At 42.0% G+C, this 25,004-nt stretch overlaps 1 protein-coding gene and 1 pseudogene across 8 annotated transcripts in view; one reads left to right on the top strand and one right to left on the bottom strand.

The window, feature by feature from the left end:
• MTA3 (metastasis associated 1 family member 3) overlaps window positions 1-24,112 on the bottom strand; it is a 168,939-nt gene extending 144,827 nt beyond the window's left edge. For 7 of the 8 annotated variants that reach the window (XR_010934065.1, XM_067703128.1, XM_067703134.1 and 4 more), the window contains exons 1-3: window positions 24,024-24,112; window positions 22,306-22,373; window positions 13,208-13,301 (exon numbers count right to left, since the gene is read on the bottom strand). Coding sequence is in view for 7 of the 8 variants with exons in the window: in XM_067703128.1 (XP_067559229.1) it covers window positions 13,208-13,301; window positions 22,306-22,373; window positions 24,024-24,051 (190 nt within the window). In the remaining variant the exon portion in view is untranslated. Of the gene's footprint in view, window positions 1-13,207; window positions 13,302-22,305; window positions 22,374-23,332; window positions 23,472-24,023 lie in introns of those variants that run through there. The other variant, XM_067703129.1, reaches the window with a different exon arrangement.
• Window positions 15,117-17,226, top strand: LOC137205767 (tropomyosin alpha-3 chain pseudogene; annotated as a pseudogene).
• Window positions 24,113-25,004: the final 892 nt, after the last annotated feature.

Genomic DNA, 25,004 nt, shown 5'->3' on the forward strand with positions numbered 1-25,004 from the left:
TTCCCTGGCAGTCTAGTGGTTAAAACTCCACGCTTCTACTGCAAAGGGCGTGGGTTTGCTCCCTGGATGGTGAACTAAGATCCCACGTGCTGTGCAGTGCAGCCAGAAAATAAAATAAATAAATTGTTAAAAATAAAATAGAGAGAGAGAGAAAGGCTGAGGTCTATGCGCCTAAATACTTTATAGACTAAGATACAACAGATCTATGGGCTATGTTCTCATAATGTCAAAGTTCAGAAGAATACACAACAGATATCTAGAAATCAAATATGTTTAGCCTTATCCCTGCTAATAAAATTTGTGGTCAAAGCACAAAAAAAGGTTCTTCAAATACCAGGGTAACTTTCTGTTGTTGTTTGTGTTTCCCCTTCTCTGTTTAGTATTACTCTTGGAAGTGTTACGGTTTCAACAACTGAGCTGAATAAATTCAGAATAGATACAGCTGTTGATCAAATAAGTGAGCTGGAGTATTAAATCAAAGAATTCTTCCAGTAAGCTACATAAAAGGCCTAAGAAATGAAAAGAATGAGATCAGTTAACAGAAGTCACAACTTTTGTTACTAGGAATTCCAGAAAGAGAGACAATAGAGGGACAACGAAGAAATAGAAATCCTAGAAGAAAACATCCCTGAACTGAAAACAAATTACAGGTCTTCCCTCACTCCAACACATTCACCAAAAACACATAGAATGGTTTACTGAAGTAAGTGCAACATGCAGACAATATTCTGGCATATTCTGGCAAGATTTCAGAATGCCAAATCTAAAGCTGTGTTTTTCCAGAGGGAAAAACATGTTAAGAATAAGAAGAGTTACAAGAATAAGAATTATATTGACATCAGAGTTGTTATCAACAACACTGGATTCCAGAAGACAATGGAGTTAATTGTTTCAAAGTTCTGAGAGGAAACTATTTTGAACCTAGAATTCTATAAAGAGACCAACTAGCATTAAGTATGACGGTAAGATTTAGAAAGCTCACCACCCACAGACACTTTGTGAAAAAAATTTAGATAAGGGCAAAGCAAAACATAAATGTAGTCCAAAAATAAAGAGAGCTTGGATTCCAAAAAAACAAACAAACAAACAAAACCGTATTTATTGAGTTAACTGAAGATTTTTTCCACTACACATTAATTTAGCAGAAGTTACTCAATATAAAAAAGGCAAATGATATAAACAGTTCACAGAAAAGGAAACAAAAGTGGCTTTTATAAGAAAGCCACATTTTCATAAGAAATGTAAAATAAAACTATATCAAGGTATCATTTTTTACCTATTAGGTTAAGTAAAGATCAAAGGCCTGATAGTAAACTATATTGGTACAGGTGGGAGGGAATAGACACTTATTTGTTGCTGATAGGTCTAAACTGACACCCTGGCTGAGGCAGGCAATCTGGCAATATCTATCAAGATTACAGGGCTTCCCTGGTGGCGCAGTGGTTGACAGTCTGCCTGCCGATGCAGGGGACACGGGTTCGTGCCCCAGTCCGGGAAGATCCCACATGCCACGGAGCGGCTGGGCCCGTGAGCCATGGCTGCTGAGGCTGCGCGTCCAGAGCCTGTGCTTCGCAATGGGAGAGGCCACAACAGTGAGAGGCCCGCGTACCGAAAAAAATAATAATAATAATAATAAAATAATAATTTAAAAAATTACAATGCATAATCTTTTGATCCCACAACTGCAATTCTAGGAATCTATCCTAAATATAGATGCTGTGCTCATAACATGTGCTAAATGATAATGTACTCTGCAGAACTATTTGACAGCAAAAGATAAAAAACGCAATCCTCCACCAGTACAGACTGGTTAAATTATAGTAAAAACATCAGACTGTGGAATACAATGCAGCCATTAAAGTACATACAGATATGGAAGGATCTCCAAGATAAGAAAAAAGCAAGGCCCAGGAAAACTGGTATAGTGTTAACAGAAGTCTTCAAAAGGTGAGCCTGAACACTTCTAAGGGTACAGAAGACACTGTAAGGGATACACAGAAACACAGGTTTAAGGAAATCAACTTTTAGATCAAATTCCACATGTACTAGCCTGAGAACTAGCACAGGATCCTTCTCTTCTCATCTCCACCACTCTTTTCTTACCTCTCCACCACTCTAAATCTTACAGTACAGCACAGCCCAAGGGAGTAAAAACCACCAGAGCACCAAACAAGGAGACCACTGGTGACAAAACGGACACGATAAAGATATCAGAAATTCGCAGAATACAGTTTTGTGTCTTACACATACTTTAGTCACAGCAAAGTGTGGTAATAGAATTGGGGTATTTTGGCCAACGTTAGCATGTTATGAATTCAGAAATATTTGAGACTATGGCATCAGATATCTACCTGTTGATCAACTGATAGATATACGAACAATTTATACTTAAAGACTTCACTTTTTCCAACCCCTGGATGGTAATAAAAAAATACACCACTCCTGGGCTTCCCTGGTGGCACAGTGGTTAAGAATCCGCCTGCCAATGCAGGGAACACGGGTTCAAGCCCTGGTCCAGGAAGATCCCACATGCTGCGGAGCAATTAAGCCCGTGGGCCACAACTACTGAGCCTGTGCTCTAGAGCCCGTGAGCCACAACTACTGAAGCCCGCGCGCCTAGATCCCATGCTCCGCAACGAGAAGCCACTGCAATGAGAAGCCCATGCACTGCAGTGAAGAGTAGCCCCTGCTCACCACAACTAGAGAAAGCCCACGTGCAGCAACGAAGACCCAACGCAGTCAAAAATAAAATAAATTTATTAAAAAAAAAAAAAAAACACTCCTGAACAGTCCCAAGATAAAAAAAAAAACAGAGTCTGCAAAAAATGCTGATGGCCTTAGTCCATCACAGCAAGGCTCTGAGCATTATCCAGGAATCTATCTTAGAATTCAGAAGGAGATGGTTGCCTTGGGGATGCACAGTACTCATTTATTAAAATTGGAAAAAGACTGACAGAAAGTATGATTTAGCTGCCTGGTTTTTGTCAATAAGGACTGGCTTTGTCATTAAAGTTTTACTGTTAGTCATTTTCCATTGAATAAATGAAATCCACAGTTCCAACAATCTGATGTACAGATATTTAAATACAGTTCATATTATACTTTATATATCAATTTACATGTCATATATATTTAAATATATAAGTACACAAATGGTATAAGATCCAAACATTTTATCAGACTTAAATTTAAAATGCAAAGGTTTATTTTTATATTTTTGGCTATGTTGGGTCTTCGCTGTGGTGTGCGGGGTTCTCATTGTGGTGGCTTCTCCTGTTGCAGAGCATGGGCTCTAGGTGTGTCGGCTTCAGTAGCTGTGGCTCGCGGGCTCTAGAGCACAGGCTCAGTAGTTGTGGTGCATGGGTTTAGCTGCTCCGCGGCATGTGGGATCTTCCCGGACCAGGGCTCGAACCCCTGTCCCCTCCATTGGCAAGCGGATTCTTACCCACTGCGCCACCAGGGAAGTTCCCCAAAGGTATATTTAAATGAACATTATTTCAACTTTCCCAAACCTTTCTGAGTATACTGGTTTAAATAAGGTCCCTATGATGGTTAGTTTTATGTGTCAAACTGGCTAGGCTATAGTCCCTAGTTATTCAAATATTAACTAGGTGTTGCTGTGAAAGTATTTTGTAGATGGGATTACCATCAGCTGACTCTGAATAAAGGAGATTATCCTCAATAATCTGGGTGGGTCTCATCCAATCAAATGAAAGATCTCAGGAGCAAAACTGAGATTCCCCTGGGCTTCCCTGGTGGCACAGTGGTTGAGAGTGTCAGCCTGCTGATGCAGGGGACACGGGTTCGTGCCCCGGTCCGGGAAGATCCCACATGCCGCGGAGCGGCTGGGCCCGTGAGCCATGGCCGCTGAGCCTGAGCGTCCAGAGCCTGTGCTCCGTGGCGGGAGAGGCCACAAGAGTGAGACGCCCAGCGTATCGCAAAAAACAAAAACAAACAAACAAAAAAAACCTGAGATTTCCCTGAGGAATAAGAAATCCCACCTGGCCAGACCCACAATAATTTATTCGTTTTGCAATAAATAAATCTCTTTATATATTTATACAAACCAGTTGGAGATTACATATGTGTACAGGATATTATGTATTTATATATACACAAAATCTCCAACTAGTTGTTCATCTGGTAGACCCCTAAGTGATACAATCTATGTAGGTCAAAGAGTAGGAAGTAAAATTAACAGTCATTTGTTAGGTCTTGGTAAAGTCTTTTTATTCTGCTTCTCAAAAAATGAGATCATGAATGACTAATGACTGGGTAACAAACCTCTTCCAACTCTGGTGGTTTCAAATTCTCTGCTTTCAACAAGACTGAAGTAGGACATAATTGAATTGTCAGCTGCTAAATCATTAAAAATCACTTTTGATGAAAAACTGCTATATGATTTTTCACATACAACTCAGAAGAACAAAGAGACACTTGTAAACTCTGAGGGCAGGGACTTCTGCTTGTTCAGTGCTTATCACCAGAACTTAGAGGAGTCTCATAACACAGGAGGAGCTCAAAATATATTTGATAAACGAATAAATGAGGAAAACATCACCATTCTCATCTACTTAGATGAAAAAATTTTGTCAGAAACTACACCTATAAACACAAAAATCAGGAACAGAATCAATACCAAACCCTCTCATTCTAGCAACGAGTTACATTAATGCAAGAATTTGTTAACTAAATGAGGTGAGAAGAATCCCCATCCATCTTGTTAAGAGATGACTTCCAGTAAAAATGTATTTTTATGTTTAGTAATTATCAAACTTTTTACAGTAATTGTACTATAATTATAATAAATCCAAAAGAAATTAAGACTGAGCCTTATAAAGTCAAGAAATACAAAGTGTTTTAAAATTTTAATTTATGTTGAATTTTTGTTGCAGAGAGTTAATATGATGATAAACAAAACTTTTCAAGCATAAAATACATTTAGGCTAGAATACTGCAGAGAAAGCAAAATGGAAAAGAGCTCAAGGAGAGAAAGGGATCGCGTAAAATTTCAAACTGTTCAACAGGAGCTTGTTCACGCTTTTTTTTTAACCTGTGATGGTAGGCAAATTGTTACAGTATTTCTTTTTTTTTTCTGGCTGTACTGCACCAAGCAGCTTTCTGGATCTTAGTTCCCTGACCAGGGATGAACCCCGGCTCCCAGTAGTGGAAACGCGGAGTCCTAACCACTGGATGGCCAAGGAATTCCATAGCCATTTATTTATTTTTAATTTTTGAATTTTATTTTATTTACTTTTTTATACAGTAGGTTCTTGTTAGTCATCAATTTTAAACACATCAGTGTATACACGTCAATCCCAATCGCCCAATTCATCACACCACCATCCCCACCCCCCGCCATTTTCCCCCTTGGTGTCCATACATTTGTTCTCTACAGGGAAGCCCACAACTATTTAAATTTTTGATGAAAAATTTTAGATGTCAACTTTCAAATGTATAAGGAAGGGACTTCCCTGGTGGCGCAGTGGTTAACAATCCGCCTGACAATGCAGGTGACATCGGTTCGATCCCTGGTCCGGGAAGATCCCACATGCCGCGGAGCAACTAGGCCTGTGTGCCACAGCTACTAAGCCTGCTCTCTAGAGCCCACGAGACTCAACTACTGAGCCCGTGTCCCCTGCATTGGCAGGCAGATCCCACATGCCGTGGAGCAACGAATCCTGTGCGTCACAACTACTGAAGCCCATGTGCCACAACTACTGAAGCCCGTGCACCTAGAGCCGGTGCTCCACAAGAGAAGCCACTGCAATAAGTCCACGCACTGCAATGAGGAGTAGTACCCGCTCGCCACAACTAGAGAAAGCCCGCATGCAGCAACAAAAACCCAACGCAGCCAAAAATAGACTTAATTAATTAATTTTTTTTAAAAGCCCGTATCAATCCTAGCTGAATATAAATAACTTTTAACTTTTTTATTACTTGCAACTTTAATCTCTAATTTGGAGGAGTTAGGTAAACTATTAAGAGTTTTTTTTTTTGTTTAATTTGTACATACCGAGTAACTTCCATGTTCCCAAAGTTACAGTGAATGGCAGCAAATGTGTTAGTCAACAATACAGACATAGTTTTTGTTTTATTATACTGCATTTAGTGCCCTGGTTCTTAAATGGGTACTAGTCTACACCCCAAGGACTCCTTTGGAAAGGGTGAGGTGGTGGCAGTACTACCACAATGGGAGCAGTATTAACATTTCATAGATGGAAGACAAGGATGTTAGATATCCCATAGATATATAGGTAGACAGCAGAGGACAGTCCATGATTCATATGACTTTGAAATGTCCCTCTGGACATTTATGTAAGTGAAAAACATGATTCTGTTACCTGAGACTAGAACTAATTCCATTCTATGTATGAGAACACAAAATGGTTTTAATATAACTGACTTTTCCAGCAATGTAGCCATCATATAAAAAGAGAAAAGACTGTATTTTGTTTTGTTCAAAACTTACCAATAGTACCATTTTGAAAAAAAATCTCAGGAAATATTAGAGTTCCTAGTACAAACTATCAGTCTAATTTATAACCGCTGTATTGCTAGTGATTCTATGCATATATGCAAACATTCCACAATTTCGTTACAGCTTCCACTATTGTCATGCCTCAGCATTTACACATACTGAAATACAGTATATATGATCCTATTATATATATTATAAACTTTTTCTCTTTTATATTGCAGTCAGAACATAATACTGAGTTTTAATTTTGTTTTTACATTATACGTATAAGTTATACTATCAATAAATTTCACTTCAGAATAATAAAGAGGGCATTTTTCCTGACTTGTGCTCAAAGTGACCAAAAATCATTTATAAGGAGTAAGGCATTGGGGCAAAAATCTCTTCATTTAATCAGTCTGTCAAAAGAAAATGAAGTTTACTTAAAGAAAACTAATAGTTCATTAAATACTTTTAGTTGGCAGTCATAAGCTTAAATATTGATTTTAAACTGTCACTGAAAATATCCCATTACAGAAAAACCTATTATGATCCTATTCCAGTTGTATCGTCTACTGTTGAGTTACAAATCATCCCAAAACTTAGTGGCACAAAACAAACATTCTACTTTGCTGATTCAGTGGGTAAGGAATTCAGACAGGGCACAGCACAGAACTCTTGTCTTTGCTTCACAATAACTGGGGCCTCAAGAGGAACTCAAATGGCTGAGCCTGGATCAGCTGGTGGCTCGTTCAGGCATATGTCTGGCACCTGGGCTCACATAGGACAGACCATCAACCTTAGCACCTACAAAGGGCCTCACCACGTAGCCTGGTTTTCTCACAGTATAGTGGCTGAGTTCCAAGGAGAACTATCCTGAGAGCAAACATTCCAAGAAAACCAGGTAGAAGCTTCATGGCCTTTTCTGACCTAGCCTTGAAGAGTCAGACAGCATTACTTCCACAACACTGTTCTGGTCACAGCCCCACCCAGATCCAAGCGGAGAAGACATGGACTTCATCTATCAACGGAAGGAATGTCGAAGAAGTTGAGGACCATGTTTTAAAACACCACAGATAGAGAGAGAGATAGACAGACAGACAGACAGACAGACACAGATAGATAGATAGATAGATAGACAGATAGATAAACACCACAGACTCTTTTCAGCCAACCAAGATGCTAAAACAAAACAACTGGTAGCCTGGCTGTTCTTCAAATTTGTTCCATTGGTAAATTTAAAGCTACAAACACTTGTGGAGCAAATATATATATATAATGAACAAGATACACGAAAGCTGTAAAGATGATCAAAGCCATCGTTAAAGAACTTAACACTGGGCTTCCCTGGTGGTGCAGTGGCTAAGAATCCACCTGCCAGTGCAGGGGACACGGATTCAAGCCCTGGTCCGGGAAGATCCCACGTGCTACGGAGCAACTAACCCCATGTGCCAGAACTACTGAGCCTGTACACTAAAGCCTGTGAGCCACAACTACTGAGCCCGCGTGCCTAGAGACCATGCGCGGCAACAAGAGAAGCCACCACAATGAGAAGCCTGCGCACCGCAACAGAGTAGCCCCCGCTCGCCGCAACTGGAGAAAGCCCACGCGCAGCAACAAAGACCCAACGCAGCCAAAAATAAACAAACTAAATTTAAAAAAAAAATTTTTAATAATAAAATAAATAAATAGAGAAACAGGCAATGATACATTACAGACCTCATGACAGAAGTACACAATGCTACCCATGAAGTGATCTTGTACCCACACCCCAGAAAAATAAACCTAGATTCGATCCTCTAGAATCTGTATCTAACTATCCATCTACAGAGAAGCATGGTAAAGGACACAAGAGAGATGCAATGAACAAACTCCAAGCCAAAAGAAACTCAACAGGATTAACCACCTGCTATCTTCAACAAAATACTGAGAGAGAGAATATGAAATAATATGTATCCAAAGATTAAAAGACTGGGCTTCCCTGGTGGCGCAGTGGCTGAGAGTCCGCCTGCCGATGCAGGGGACACGGGTTCGTGCCCCGGTCCGGGAAGATCCCACACGCCGCGGAGCGGCTGGGCCCGTGAGCCATGGCCGCTGAGCCTGCGCGTCCAGAACCTTGTGCTCCGCAACGGGGGAGGCCACGGCAGTAAGAGGCCCGCGTACCACAAAAAAAAAAAAAAAAAAGAAAAAATATTCTAAAAGAAAAAATGTGAAAACTAGATATTCAAGGACAGTAATGTTTACACAGAATCCTAAATGATCAATGGATGCTAAAACAAGTGCATTAATGTTTGACCAAAAACAAGATGTTTACATAGTTGCCAGGTACCTCCCCCAAAATAACTTACTGGATACAAAGGAACACCACCTTTACCAAGTCATCAAACCTAACATCACCATTATTAAGACAAACCCAATTACATGGGTTTGTCCTAACGGATTCTGAAGGACACATCATCACCTCTATGGCATCCCTACAAAAAATACATAACCTGAATCTAATTATGAGGAAACACAAACTGAGCCACATTCAACAAAATAAATGGCCTGTTTTCTTCAAAAACGTTAAGGTCAAAAAACACCAAGGGGGGCTTCCCTGGTAGTGCAGTGGTTGAGAGTCCACCTGCCAATGCAGGGGATGCGGGTTTGTGCCCCAGTCCGGGAAGATCCCACATGCCGCGGAGCGGCTGGGCCCGTGAGCCATGGCCACTGGGCCTGCGCGTCCAGAGCCTGTGCTCTGCAACGGGAGAGGCCACAGCAGTGAGAGGCCGCGGGGGTGAAAAAGAAAAACAAAAACAAAACACAAAGGGATTTTCCTGGCAGTCCAGTCGTTAAGACTCCACTCTTCCACTGCAGGGGGCACGGGTTTGATCCCTGGTCGGGGGAACTAATCCCGCATGCCGCATGGCGCGGCCAAAAAAAAAAAAAACAAACACAAAGACTGAGCTGGTTCCTTATCAAGGATACATGACAATAAAATACAATGTGTGGGGACTTTCCTTGTGGTGCAGTGGTTAAGAATCCACCTGCCAATACAGGGGACACGGGTTCGAGCCCTGGACCGGGAAGATCCCACATGCCATGAGCAGCTAAGCCCATGCACCACAACTACTGAGCCCGAGCTCTAGAGCTCGCGAGCCACAACTACTGAGCCTGCGTGCTGCAACTACTAAAACCTGCGTTCCTAGAGCCCGTGCTCCGTGACAAAAGAAGCCACCACAACGAGAAGCCCGCGCACTGCAACAAAGAGGAGCCTCTGCTGGCCACAAATAGAGAACGCCCACGTGCAGCAATGAAGACCCAACGCAGCCAAAAATAAATAAATAAATTAATTAAAATAAAATACAACATGTGATTCTGGATTTTATCCTAGACTAAGGAAAAAATACATAGCTACGCAGAACACTGCTGAGACACGAAATTTGAATAAGGATTGCGAATGAGACAATAGCTTTGTGTAAATATTAGGGTTCCTGAGATGTTTACTACACTGTGGTTATGTAAGAGAATTTTCGTACATTTAGGAAAAACACTCTAAAGTCTCCAATTTACTCTCCAATGGTTCAGGAAAAATATATATATAATAAAGAATATATATATTATATATATAAAAAATGACAAAATGTTAATTGTTGAATCTGGGTAAAGGGCATACTGGAGTTCCTTGTATATTCTTGGCATTTCCTGTAAGTCTGAATGAGGCCATATCTTTCAGAAATACATTGTGAAATATTTACAAATGAAAAAGTAAGATTTCTCTGATGTGCTTCAAAATAATGGGACAAGTAGGGGTCTAGAGGAAATAATTGGTCATGTGGTAATAACTGTTAAAGTAGAATAATGGAAACATCAGGTGTATTATACTATTCTCTGTACTTTTCTCTGTTTGAAATTTTCTGCAATAAAAAGTTTTAAAGAAGTCCACAATGAGGGACATCCCTGGTGGCACAGTGGTTGAGAATCCGCCTGCCAATGCAGGGGACACGGGTTCTAGCCCTGGTCCGAAATATCCCACATGCCGCGGAGCAACTAAGCCCATGCGCCACAACTACTGAGCCTGCGCTCTAGAGCCCAAGAGACACAAATACTGAGCCCGTGAGCCACAACTACTGAGGCTACTGAAGCCCACATACATAGAGCCCATGCTTCGCAACGAGAAGCCACCTCAATGAGAAGCCCACGCTCCGCAACGAAGAGTAGCCCCCGCTCACTGCAACTAGAGAAAGCCCACACACAGCAACGAAGACTCAATGCAGCCAAAAATAAAAAGATAAAATAAATTTATTAAAAAAAAAAAGAGGCACCCACATCCAGGACTCTAGTTTTGAAATGTTTCTAATATATGACACTCTCTCCATTAATCCCCCTTAAAACCTCTTTATAAAGCATGAACCATTCAGGCAATTTTATTTGCCCCATGTGAAGTTTTATTCAATACAAAAACAGAAATACAGTTGATACCTCTAACTCTACTGTATATGGACATATAGTTACCGTTGAGAGTAAAATCAATAAATAATGGAAGAAAACAGGTAAATGTAGATAGAAGTAATCCACCCAAAGAGATGATCTACAAATCACAGAGAGAGAAAAACCAACTGACATTTGTTAAGCACCCATTATAAGCCATTCCTTAGGTCATTTAAGCTTCACATCAATGCTGGCATAATTTTTCCCTTAATTTTGTTTTTAATTTTTTTCCTTAAAGTATACAATTTTAGATTTTTAAAAAAAAAAAAATTTTGGCCATGCTTCGTGGCCTGTGGGTTCTTAGTTCCCTGACCAGGGATCAAACCTGTGCCCTTGGTAGTGAACGCACAGAGTCCTAACCACTGGACCACCAGGGAATTCCCACCCTTAATTTTTTTTAACTGTGGTAAAATATATATGATTCAAAATGGGGACTTCCCTGGTGGTCCAGGGGGTAAGACTCCACGCTCCCAATGCAGGGAGCCCGGGTTCGATCCCTGGTTGGGAAACTAGATCCTGCACGCATGCTGCAATTAAGAAGCCCACATGCTGCAACTAAGAAGTCCGCACGTCCTGCACGTCACAACTAAAAAAGATACCGCATGCCGCAACGAAGATCCCACGTGCCACAACTAAGACCCAGCGCAGCCAAAATGAATAAATGAATAAATAATAAATAAATAAATATTTACTTTAAAAAAGAGGTGATTTTTTTCAACCTCATTTTACAAATGAGGAAAATGCAGATGAGTGAGAAGTTAAGACATTTTCCTAAGGCAAGCAGCAAGTCACCAACCAGAATCTGAACCCAGGTCTTTCTTTAAACTGCATGACTGCCATTATATAATTTCACTGGTTCTTAAGTTTCTTAAAATTTCATTTCTCTGAGTCAATACTAAGAGCCTCATTAATTCTAAAAAGCCTGATTTTCTACATTTACAAGCCTAAAATAGACAGCACCAAAAAAGGCAGCCATGCTGAGACCCTCCATGAACAGTCAACAGACGCCCAACCATCTTTACACCTCACTACCTTTGCAACAACAACTTTAGAAGCTATGTTAGAAGCTAAATTAAATCCAAAAGTACATGAATATAAATGAGACATTTTATCTTTAAGTTTATGTTGTAAATGGTGAATAAAATCCAAATAATTTTGCATAGATACTTTAGTAACACACTGAATTTCTAGATTTCAGGTATAGCTAAAATAACTGATTAGTATGTCATTTTAAAAAGCAATACTTTGGTCTCATACATGAGGAGCAAATATGATTACCCTGAATCTGTGAATATACAATTTGTAAATACTACAGAATAACCCATATCATAATTAACACTTTCTCTACAAAAATGGAAAGAAACTGAAAAACTCTAGGAACTACAGCAGAAAATATAGTAGGAATTTAACTTATGAGACAGACATCCAGTGGGGAAATCATTCTCAGGCAGACAAAGAACAAACCTGTGCGCCAACAGCCTCCCTTCCCCCATTACCAAAACATTTCAAAAGCTTCAGGAACCCCAAGACCAGAGTTTGAGACACTACGGTATTAAACTGAAAAATACATTTACATATGGTGCTAGTCTCATTACATATTTTGTAGGACAAAAATGGCTTTCAAAATAAAGTATTTATACTTCTTTCTTAAAATTTAGATCACTTTTTTATTGATTGTTTAAAAAAAAAATCAAAGGGGCTAAAATATGTCAAAGCTGTTGACTGCAGAGGGAGAAGCACACAATGAAGATTAAACTACAAAGAAATGCTCAGAGTTGCTATCTGCAGGAATTTTTTTCCATATCTATCACATTGCGCTTCTTTCTTTAGCAAACTTTTTTTTCCACACATACCTAATACTATAAATATATAATAAATACTCAGAATTTTAAAAACTGTAAATACAACCCAGTTGTTTTAGAGGAGGGAAAAAGAAGTCCTCCAAAATACCAGTGAAGTAAAAATTTCCTCATATTCAAACCTTCAAACCGCCATGGAAAATTGGAGATGGCAAAACACTGCTCCAATTGTCCACTAAAGCCTATGTGCAAAGACTTCTATTTCAACATTTCGACTAACTAATAAACATATGTTGCATCCTAAAAAATATATACTAAAACCAAGAACCACCCAAAAACCTACTCCCATCTAAACTAAGAGGAAGACAAATGAGAAACCAAAAAGCTACAGGTAACATAAAGTACTTTTCCTCATATCATGGAAAACAAAAGGCTCAAAACACATTTTAATTTTCCAAGAAAAAGACAATTAACTTACTAGCATGCTTGTCTGCAAGCATTATAAGCGTGTTGGAAATATCTCGTCGTCTATAAAAGCACACTACTTTTGCTTCCACGTTGCCAGTTGCAGTCTAAGAAATAAAAAAAATAAAAGTCATCTATACTGAATATTAGATTCAAGTAGTTTATAAAACAAAACTAGAGACAGCATAATTGTAAGATCACTGTCATTTATTGTGCCAACCACAACTGCAGGGTAATCAGAGAGCTTAAAAATTCAAATCAGGACGAGTAACGTTTGTAAAAGTGCCAAGTGAAACAAATGTCAAACATAAAATAACTCATTGGCATCAATTAAAAATTAAACTAAAGTGATCAGAGAGCTTTAATGACTAAAACCATACTTAACTATGATTAACCTTAAGAAACTAATCCCCAAAATTTAAAAAGCCACAACATAACTTAAAAGACAGTTAAACATAGTCCTCCAAACCCTCTTCCTGAGGCACAGGCTAAGTGCAAAATCACCCAGCCCCATCCTAAACACCCTCACGTTCGACTGATGGTGAAGCTCTGCAGGTGCAGGGCAGTCAACATGTGAGGTGGACCAGATAACTTGGAAATGCATTCTCAGCCCAAGGGAGTCCATGAATCCATAACGGTCAACATTCTTAGTAGTACTTACTTTACCTTCACATATGAAAGTATTAAAAACCTTGAGTTATGAACACTGAAGCTCTTATTTCTTTTTGACTACAGTCTAGAATACGATCAATATTCAGTTAGGCTGTAATTTACTGCAGCTGGGGCCCAGGCTCCTACCCTCCTATTCTTTATGAATTCTGAGAGATTTCAAGGTCAATTGTTCACTAGAGTTCATTGTAAAAACACAAAGATTACAATAAAATGCTATTGTCATTTCCAATTTCAAACAAATTTGAGAACATATTTTCAAAATTTCTCTGGGCTTACAGATACACTCAGAGAAAAAGAAATAAGTATATGTGCTGCAGTAAAGTTGTCAGTTTTATGAAGTTCAGCGGCAGTATTTTAAAGTGAGAAATAGTCTTGTAGAAATATTACCCCTTAAAACTGAAATCATATTACATCCTAACCAAAGTGCTTCTATATTTCACAATACTGTGATCAAATACATCCTCCAGAAGTAATGATCCAGCAATCTGCTAAATGAACAGTCCAATATTCATATGTAAATAAAATCTATCAATGACTTCAATTATCAGTGCTTTATCATTTTTGTCTTCTTGAGACAAAAGCATGTTAATGGACGACTAATAAGAAAATAAATAAATAAACATTTAAAAAAAAAATAAAAGCATGTTAAAAACCCAAAGCAAGAGTTTTAAGGCATACGTGTTTTTTTTCTACCTTACTGGTGAGTTCCTCCAATAGGGATACTCTGTAAAGCTAATTAAATTCTTATTTGAACCTGCTTGGGGTGGAGGGGCATAGTTCAAAATAAATATTCTCTTCTGAACCACGCACACACTTGGCTATTAGGCAGTGTACAGTATTACTCTTCTTCTCTACTGTACACACACACACCCTCCCTTCGAACATTCCTCTAAAGTTGAGCTACTAAAATTGTGGTCCAAGGCCCAGTCCACAGCTGTTACTATGTAATGAAATGAGTACAGAAATTAAATGAATTACAGTATTTGAGAGTTAATTTTATATCTATTGAATCTAATAATGAAAAATGGGGCTTGCATTTTTATAAGCCTACTTTAAATTTCATTTTTCTGTCATTTTTAAATTTTACAAAAGCAGTCTAAGATACTGAAAATTCTTAAAATCCTCCACCACAAATAATTTAAGAAGTATAGCTCTGAAGACCTAAGTTAAATATTTTGTATATATAAAGTCACCAAATTTCTTGTGTGCGCTTCCTATGTGCCCCTGCACAAGCTAAGCACCACGGATGCATGGTGTCTGCCCTCACCGAGCCTCTGCTCCAGCAAAGATGCCTGTCCACGTGTCATCTCGTCTCCAACCTTCCAAAGCCCAGCTGTAATCATGTCCCTCACCCAGAAACCTTCACCGGTTCCCCACAACTGAAGCATAAGAGTAAAACATTCCTGACAAATTCCCAGCACTATTGTCTTTACTCCTTTCATTTCCCCTCCAGACTTCACTTCTCACTCATGGAGGCAGGAAGTAGCACCTGTTGAGGGAAGAACAGAAAAAGCTTCAAGGAGGAGGAAAGGGGGCAGAAGGTCCCTAGCTAGCTAGGAAAGAAGGAAAGGAGTCCAACAGGTGAAGCCTGGAGGACTGAGTAGTCTTAAGAAAAAAGAAGGACCTGAACAAAACCCACAGGTGGGAAAAGTGGAGACAGGTATAAAGAAGAACCTACAATGAACAGCAATTTCTTTCCTGTGTTCTTTTCTCCATTTAGGTTGCAGCCTCTTAAATCTCTATTCTGTCAGACACGTTTAGTTAAACATCCTTCAGCAATAAGGGGCTTTTAGTCAACCTCATACTCACGCCCATTTCTAACCCAGACTTAGAAAGTACATTATTAAAAAACAAAAAAACCAAACGCTTTCCATTTTGGAAAGTCTTATGGTCTGCTCGAACTAAAGAACAGATGGAAAAGAACTTCCTTTTCCCAATTTCTGTCCTTCCCAACAGATCCTAAACGTCAGGAGGGGTCTTAACTTGGGTTCTATAAAAGGGCTTTGAAGGGATCTCCTGAAATTATATGCAAAATCTTGTATGTGCAAATATAGATTGGGGTGGGGGACAAGATTAGATGCTCAAAGAAGTTAGTGGCTCCCTTCTCCCCACCAAAAGACCCAAAACATTAAAATGAATTTCAGAGCAAATTGTATGGCTAATAAAACATACAGAATATGAAGAAACATATAAATTATACAACATAACACACCAAAAAAAAAATCAATAGCAAATAACATTAAATTTATCCATAAGCATAACTTCCAAAACTTCCTGAGACTGTATCCTCATTATTATGTGCACAAAGCCTTCTTCCAACATGTGTGCAGACGAAATCTTTAGAAGAGCAACACCCAAGCTAGACAGTGACTAAATAAAATTTACCGTGAAGTTGTTTTCTATTTTAACTTTATATTCTTCCTCCAAAAGATCATCATCACTGTATCTGAGTACAGTTTAGAGGAGAGGAAAAGAGGGTATGTAGATAAACAATGTCAGTGAGAAGCGGCTGCAGCTCTGGGCAGAGGGGGCAGGAACCCGAAGGCGAGCAGGGGCCGGGTGGGCACCACGGCCGGGGTCACCACCACGAAGGCGGTGAAGCGCTGAGACCCAGGTTCCGCAGCTGCAGGCCAGTGACGCGGAGGAGAGGGCCGAGTGCCTCCCGCGGAAGTGGAGGGAGAAAGGCGGCCCGGGAACAGGCTCAAGCTGACGCGGCCTCCTTGAACCGCAGGATGCAGCTGGTTGAAAAGGAGCTGGACAGTGCCCAAGAGCACCTGGCCACTGCCCTGCAAAAGCTAGAGGAAGCTGAGAAAGCTGCTGATGACAGCGAGAGAGGTCTGAAGGTTATTGAAAACCAATCCTTAAAAGAGGAAGAAAAAATGGAGCTCCAGGAAATCCAACTCAAAGAAGCTAAGCACACTGCAGAAGAGGCAGGTAGGAAGTACGAAGAGGTGGCTCTTAGGTTGGTGATTATTGAGGGAGACTTGGAAGGCAGAGGAGCGAGCTGAGCTGGCAGAGTCCCATTGCCGAGAGACGGATGAGCAGGTCAGACTGATGGACCAGAAGCTGAAGTGTCTGAGTGCTGCTGAAGAAAAGTACTCTCAAAAAGAAGACATATGAGGAAGAAAGATTCTTACTGATAAACTCAAGGAGGCAGAGACCCGTGCTGAGTTTGCTGAGAGATGGGCAGCCACGCTGGAAAAGACAACTGATGATTTGGAAGATGAACTGAAATGCACCAAAGAGGAGCACCTCTGTACACAAAGGATGCTGGACCAGACTCTGCTTGACCTGGATGAGATGCAGAGCGCCCCAGTCCCGCCCTGCGCTGACCCCGACTCCGCTGAGGCCAGAAGCTGACCTTTAAACTGACGGCTGATCTTTAACTGGAAGGCTGCCTTCTCCTTTCGCCACGTCTCCCACCCCCACCCCTGTGTCCTTTTTGCCAAACTGTCTCTGCCTCTCTCCAGAGATTCCATTTGGGCTAGAGGCTGAGCATCTTTGGGAACAACGTTTAAGGGAATGTGAGCACAATGTTAAGTGTCTTTAAAAGCATGCTGTGATGTACACATTTTGTAATTACCTTTTTTGTTGCTGTTGATGTAGCAGCCATTTGTAAAATATTCCAGATAATTCCATAGTGCTGAAGCAGCAGTCTAATCCCTTTCTCACTTTTGGAAGGTAACTTTTCAGCTTAATGCATACTGCCCTCTCCGTAGAGGAGGGGAAAAGGTATGGGCCTGCCTTCCTGAGAGCCAAACAGCCCAGAGAAGGACTCCATTTTGGGAAGCCTTATTGCTCTGTAAAAAGTACCTGCCAAACCAGAAAGGTGATTCCAGAAGGAGTTAGCCAAAAAAAAAAAAAAAAAAAAAAAGCGCTGTTCAGGTTTTCAGCTTTATGGTATCTTTGGGCAACTTTTTTTTTCCATCAGAAGTGACCAGATGAGATTAAGATGGTGAGACCTCTGAGACCAAATCCTTGTCCCAGCTCTACCCCATTCCCAATCACTCACAGAATGGATCATGTGCCCCTTATTTTGAGGTGACCACTTAATTTGCTCTCCCGCCTCCTTGAAAGAAAGGAAAGAAAATTATGTTCTACCACTGATTTAGCCATATGAAACTCATCTCATCACCCTTTTCTGGGTCTGAAGCTGCTGTCTCTAAAACTGCCATCTCATTGTGTGTTGTAGCAGTTAGTCCTGGAGAAATCTTGAATAGCTTATACACAAAATTGTTTTTAAATTTTATATTACTTTGAAACTTCGCTTCTTTGGGGCTGGGGCACACTGGTCACCCCACCTGGCTGTGACAGCCCTCTACAGTCTGGGCTGGCAGTGTGCTGATCTTTCAGTTTCTTTCCCTACCCAATCTCCCCTTTTTGGTGAGGGCTCAGTGAGGTCAGTTAGGTGTGCATCCTACAGCTTAATTGGCTTAAAATGTACTCCCCTTTGGTGTGGTCTCCTTGGGGGCCAATTGGGGAAAGAAAAAACAATAGTGTAACTGTTTTGATACTGAACATTGATAAATGTCTTTTTGAAATAAAGAACCAGTCCCCCCAAAAAAAAAAAAAAAAAAAGAGATAAAACAATGTCGAACTGTGTTTATCAACCAATATATTCAGTTTTGCACCTAAAAGTTCTGGGGAAGAAAAATTGAGACAAAAGTCTACTTCAGGACTTCCCTAGTGGTCCAATGGTTAAGAATCTGCCTTCCAATGCAGGGGATGTGGGTTCGATCCCCGGTCAGGTAACTAAGATCCCACACGCCACAGGGCAACTAACCCTGCACACTCTAGAGCCTGCGTGCCGCACTACTAAGCCTGTGCGGCACAACTAGAGAGCCCGCTCACTGCAACTACTGAACCCATGCGCACCAGAGCCCACTCGCTGCACTAAAAGATCCCACATGCTGTGGAGCAGCTAAGCCCATGCGCCACAACTACTGAGCCTGCGCTCTAGAACCGGCGAGCCGCAACTACTGAGCCCATGTGCCCCAACTACTGAAGCCCACATGCCTAGAGCCCGTGCTCCACAACAGGAGAGGCCACCGCAATGAGAAGCCCACGCACCGCAGTGAAGGGTAGCCCCTCGTTCACCACTAGAGTAAGCCTGCGTGCAGCAGCAAAGACCCAATGCAGCCAAAAATAAATTAATTAATTTAAAAAAATAATAATATATCAAGTGTTCTTAAATTCATTATTTGGATTTTCTAATCATGTTAAATTTCCCCACTTAGCCAACTTGACCTCTGACCCGCTCAAGGCCTTTCTGGAACTCCTGTGGCCCCTCTTCCTGAGGCTACCTCCTTCTCATCCTTTAGGCCTCAACTTCAATGTCCTTAAAGTCCTTCACTCCCTATCCAAAGGAAGCAACCTCTGTTATTCTCTATGTCAAGGGTCAAGGCCCTTGCTTATTTCCTTTCTAGAAGTTAACACCATTTATCGCTATTTTCTTTACACCTGTTAACTCATCTTTTCATGTGTCTCCCTCATGAGAACGGAGACCCTGTGTGGGCAGAGACCATGTCCATATTGGTCACTGTTGTATCTGAGCCTAGCATAGTGCCTGCTACATAACAAGTGCTCGAGAAATATTTAATTAATTACTTAAAATGAGATCTCTCACATCCCTTTAGAAATAAAGGTCCTATGTAAATATTTAGTAATTAATTAGCCTATTGCAGTTCCTTTTTCTCAATACTCCATCCAAACTGCCACTCTCTGAAATTACAGAGACTCTGATCTCTCACAGTTCAGTCACCCTCAGTCCCCTAAGGACTGCTCGTATATTAACCACTCTTTGAGAAAGCAGAGGCGCAGGGGGAAGGTGAGAATGTGGGGGAGGGGAGGGACTTTTGAAGTGAAGAGTAATATCATGATAAAGAAGTGTGAAATGATCCAGGTTCCAGCTAGATGTGTAACCCAGGCATTTAAGTTACTTAACCACAGCGTGCTTCACAACAATCCATGATCCATCTACCTTAAAGGTTTAAGGTACTGTGAGGCTCAGAAGAGGTGACAAACGTGAATCCCCAGATTATATGCTTCCAGAGCACCATGCTCTGATGTTTGTAAATTTAGCACAGATGCAATTTTCCTTCTGCCTGTGGAATTATTTAGCTGATGTCCACCTCCACTACTAGACCTATCTTGTTCATCTTTCAGTTCCTAAAAGTGCGTATCTAAAAGCAGTAGGTCCCCAGAAATATTTGTAAAATGAACGAATCAAAGTACTTTGTAAACAGTAAAGCCATGTACAAGTATTAACATCAGACATCTGAGAAATTCATTAATTCAAAAACTGTTTACTTAACTATGTGCCAGCCACTACTCTAAGGCACTTCGGATGCATTAGTGAACAGAAAAGATCACTACACACATAGAGCTTACATTCTAGTTTGGGAAAACAGGCAATGAAAATATAGGCACAACTCATTTTATTGCGCTTCGGTTCACTGCACTTCTCAGATATTGTGTTATTTTTTACAAATCAATGGTTTATGGCAACACTCGGTGGAGCAAGTCTACGCCATTTTTCCAATAGCATTTGCTTACTTCGTGTCTATCACATTTTGGTAAATCTTGCGGTATTTCAAACTTTTTCATTATTATGATATTTGTTATGGCAACCTATGATCAGTGATCTTTAATATTATTTTATGAAGGCTCACTGAAGGCTCAGATGATAGCTAGCAATTTTTAGCAATGAAGTATTCTTCAATTAGGCATGTACATCTTTTTTTAGACATAATGTACACTTAATAGACTACAGTATGGTATAAACACAACTTTTATATGCACTGGGAAACTAAAAAATTCATGTGACTCGTTTTACTGCAATATCTGCTTCATTGCAGTGGTCTGAACTGAACCCACAATATCTGAGGTATGCCTGTAAACACATTAATTAAGTATATTTGAAGGTGATAAATGATGTGGGGGAAAACAGCAAGGTATGGGGGGCTGGGAACAACCAGACAGCCCTAAGGTGGGTGCATATGAGAAACAGCCAAGAGGGTCCAGTGGTTAGGACTCGGTGCTTCACCGCCATGGCCCTGGGTTCAATCCCTGGTCAGGGAACTAAGATCCTGCAAGACGGGTGGCGCAGCCAAAAAAAAAAGAGAGAGAGAGAGCAACAGGCAAGAAAGAGCTTACTGCACTTAGAGCCGAATGAACAAAGCAGGGAGCAGCCAGAGAATACAGGTCTCATAGGGCAATATTTCTCCTCGAGTCCTAGTTAAGTTTCCAAGTAAGCTGATGCAGTGAACAGTGTGGAACTGCCTAAATTCTTTTTTTAAGCCTTTTATTTATTTATTTATTTGGCCATGCCGAGCGTGGCTTGCAGGATCTTACTTCCCCAACTAGGGATGGAACCTGGGCCCCAGCAGTGAAAGCACCGACCACTGGACCACCAGGGAATTCCCTGGAATTGCCTAAATTCTTATACCTTACATCAATAACATAAAAGAGAAGCATACCAGGAAGACATCTCAACAGTTCCCACCCGCAGACTGACCTAATCCTGAGGCCATTTTCTTCATTTGGGGGTGGTCTCAAATACTATGGAAATTTTTAAAATGCAAGGTCCCCGGGGTATCCCCAAAAGTGAACCAAGACCTCAACGCTCATAAGCCAGGCATGCCCTTGGCCAATCTGGTTTCCTGGGACTCAAAACGGGACCAGAGTCTCCAGATGGTATTTTGGGGGAAAGGTATTAGCTAGACAGCCCCCAAAATTTTAACAATGTGAATTCTCACCAGCTACACAAGTAACCCTCAACCATCAGAAATCTATGGTCCATGTCATTTATGATTGTTTGAGTGCCTCCACTGTGAAAGCTCAGCTACTGCCAACACATAATGCTTCCGATGTCCTGGACACCTGCGATTAGGGACAAACCTTGATGTAAAAGTTTTATTTACTTGGGCCTAAGGTGCAAAAAGTCACTTTATAATTATACCAAAACTGTCTTCTTATTAGTTAGCCTAGTCTAGAATTTTACAAATTCCCTTAAATATCATATTCCCTAACTTCCTCCTTCTCAAGCTGAAAGAGGAAAAAATTAATTTAAAATTAATTTTTAAAAATTTTAAAAATTAAATTAAATTAATTAAAAGATAACTAAAAAGGGAGAAACACAAATTATGACTTCAAATATAAACAGGGACTGAGTTACAGGAGTGACCTGCTCTGAGAAGCTCAAAGCAATCTGAAGAAATCTTACAGATGTTACATATTCAATATCAACATTTAATATCAGAGGTAATTATAAAAAGCAAAAGAATATTCAGAATCCTGCATAATTCTCTAGTCTGAAATCTCTACTTTCAAAGAGTCTGGAACTTAAAGTAAAATCACCTCTTATGCCCTTTACCCAATTACCCTTCAATGGGCAACAAATATTTCTTAATATTAGAATCAAGAACACTCAGTGTATACCTTGTTGAGTTCTTCTATCCTTCTGATGAGGTACGGATTGCTAGAGGAATTCTCAAAGTAGACATAATCTGTAATTAAAGGAAGTAAAGAGCTTAATCTTTTCAACATAAAGTTCACATTTGTCAATTTATGACTTTTTATATTAGTTAATTCACATTCAAAATGAAGCACGCCCGTAATTCATTTCCTGGTAAAAAGCAAACTGAGTAATGCAGCCTCAATATATTACCTTTCTTATGTGCTTACCATTCACAGACCCTTATTTTCCTGGCATTTTCATTTCAATTAATTCATTAATTCATATTCATTTCAAGTTCTCCTAGACTTCTGTCCCACATGTGTCATTTCTTTAATAATAAACAAAAAGACACCTCTTATCATTGAGTAGTCAGAGCTGACTAAACATGTGTCTTTCATACGATAACTGCTTCCACATCTTTTCACTCCAATCCAATTTGCCCTGGAGTAGGCTTCTCACATAAAACTATTGACCTAAGACAAATTCAGAGCATCTTGAAAGGCTTAGCAGCCCAACGTACATTTCAATCACCAACTTAAAAAAAAATCAGGTGAGCAGAGCAGAAGCACATTGACAAACTTTTTCACAGCTCTTTCTAGGAAGATGAGGGGGCGAAAAAGGTGAGGGGTCCCTTTTTGAGAGGCAGAGCTCTGTGGAGGTGATAACCAGCCTTTCTAATACCATATTTACCATATTTAATCCAGATCCATTTTGGGTCTCGTTATAAAGCAATTGCTGCAGCCTTTCAACAAAAAGGATATAAATTTTCAAGTGTGGTTTTTCCTCTCATCTAATAGGCTCACTGGAAACTTCCCACTGTGTGTTTATTTGAGAGGCTGGGCTGCAGTGTTATTGTCTATCTTAGTGGCTCTTTCCCGTCTCCCTTCTGCAAAGTGGCCTCATTTAGCCAGGCCATTCCCACCACCATCCATCAAGGAGCTCGGCTAATGAGCAGAGAAGAGCCAGTCTTACACACAAACACGTCACTTATCTGAATTATTATTTTACCAGGAAAAGAGGGAGGAGGGCGTCTTGAGCAGGGAGAAAGTTTGTTTGACCTTATTTCTCTCTTCTGCAGAAGGCTGGGAAGGTGGCAGACAGCAGAGCAAACGTCCAGGCAGAGCTCCACTCCCCACCCCAGGCTGCGGCGCCCCGGCCCCTCTAAGCCCCATTCCTGGGGGGGGCTGGACAAGAAACGTAAGGGAGAGGGACGAAGGAGAGGTGCAGGGCCCTGTCCCCGCAAACAGGCCTATCCAGCTGGGCCCCTGGCTGGGCCCCCATCGCCCCCACCCACACCCCCAATGAAGGGGAGCAGTAGAGGAGAGATGTCCCTCCACTCTCTCCAAACCCCCAACGCCTAGAAGCCACGCGAGGAGAGACCACCCTCGTAGGCGGCTCGACGGCCCCTGACCCCCATGGGGGTTTCACGGGTTGAGGTGGGGTGGCATCTGATAATTCATACCCCCAAGTACAGGCCTGGTTAAAACCCTGGTTGGGATGTGGGGGTGTGGATGGGCCCCGGCCCCTTGTGGGCCACGGTGGGGGAGGGGGGGCAGCCCCGGCCCCCTCCGCAGGCCCCCAGCCCCATGAGCCCTCAGCCCGGGCGCCCGTGGCTCCCAGCGGTTAGGGTGAACTCGCCCCTACCCCCCACTCCCGGAGCCCGCTCCCAGACGGGCCGGGTCGGGCCGAGCCTTCCTACCTCCGACCCGGTACATGTTGGCCGCCATGTCCGCCCGCCCGCCCGCGGAGCCCGAGCCGAGCCCCGCCCGCTGCCGCCGCCGCCGCCGCCGCCGCCGCCGCCGCCGCCGCCGCCGCCGCCGCCGCCGCCGCGCCTAGCCGCGGGGGGGAGGGGAGGGAGGGAACAAGGGGAGGGGGAAGTGAAGGGGAGGGGGAAGTGAAGGGGAGGGGACGCCGAGGGGTGGGAGCAGGTGCCCGCCCCCAGCGCCGGGCTAGCGAGGCCGACTTCCCGGCCCCCCGGGAGGCCGGAGCGCTTGGGGCCAGCAGGGAATTGGGGAGGGGGGGCGGCCTGGGGGACCTAACTGGAAGTGGAGGGCGTACCAGCGTACCCCGGCACCTGCCCACCCCGAGACAGGGCTTCCTCCCCGCTTCTGTCCCTGGAGAGACCCAGTCTGTGTGACCTCGAGCACGTGAGCCCCTGTCTCGGTGCAAACACTTGGATGCAAATAAGTGCTCGCAGCAGGGCGCCTTCCTCGTGGTGATGTTAATGCGGCAGGCCTGGAGATGGCAGGCCCTGGAGCCAGGAGGACCCCAGGTGCCTGCAGCTTCTCCGGGCAGAGACTTATCTGGGGACAAGGCTAGAAAAACAGGCCCCTTCCAAGTCTACCGTAACTACGTTGTCAGGTCTATCCGCGTTCACCCCAAAACCGGGCTGAATAAAACCTATTTCCCCACACCTGGAGGCCTTGCCTCTAGACAGGCTTGCAGTGCAGCCCGGCTGGGAGAAGAGACCATTAGAGGAGGGGGGCTTCCTTTGCCCTTACGGGAACAGGGCCCTACAGTTCATCATCACCACAGACCCTCAAAAAAGAGATCGTGCCAATCAGCTTACTGTTGATGGACTGTTAACTGGTTATGTACCTAAAGCTTTTAAAGTTATTATTTTCCCATGCGAATTCTCTAGACAACCCCTGTTTTCTCAGCCTTCATACCCTCACAGAAA

This window comes from Pseudorca crassidens, chromosome 14 (genome assembly GCF_039906515.1).
Source record: "Pseudorca crassidens isolate mPseCra1 chromosome 14, mPseCra1.hap1, whole genome shotgun sequence".
Lineage (NCBI taxonomy): Eukaryota > Metazoa > Chordata > Mammalia > Artiodactyla > Delphinidae > Pseudorca > Pseudorca crassidens.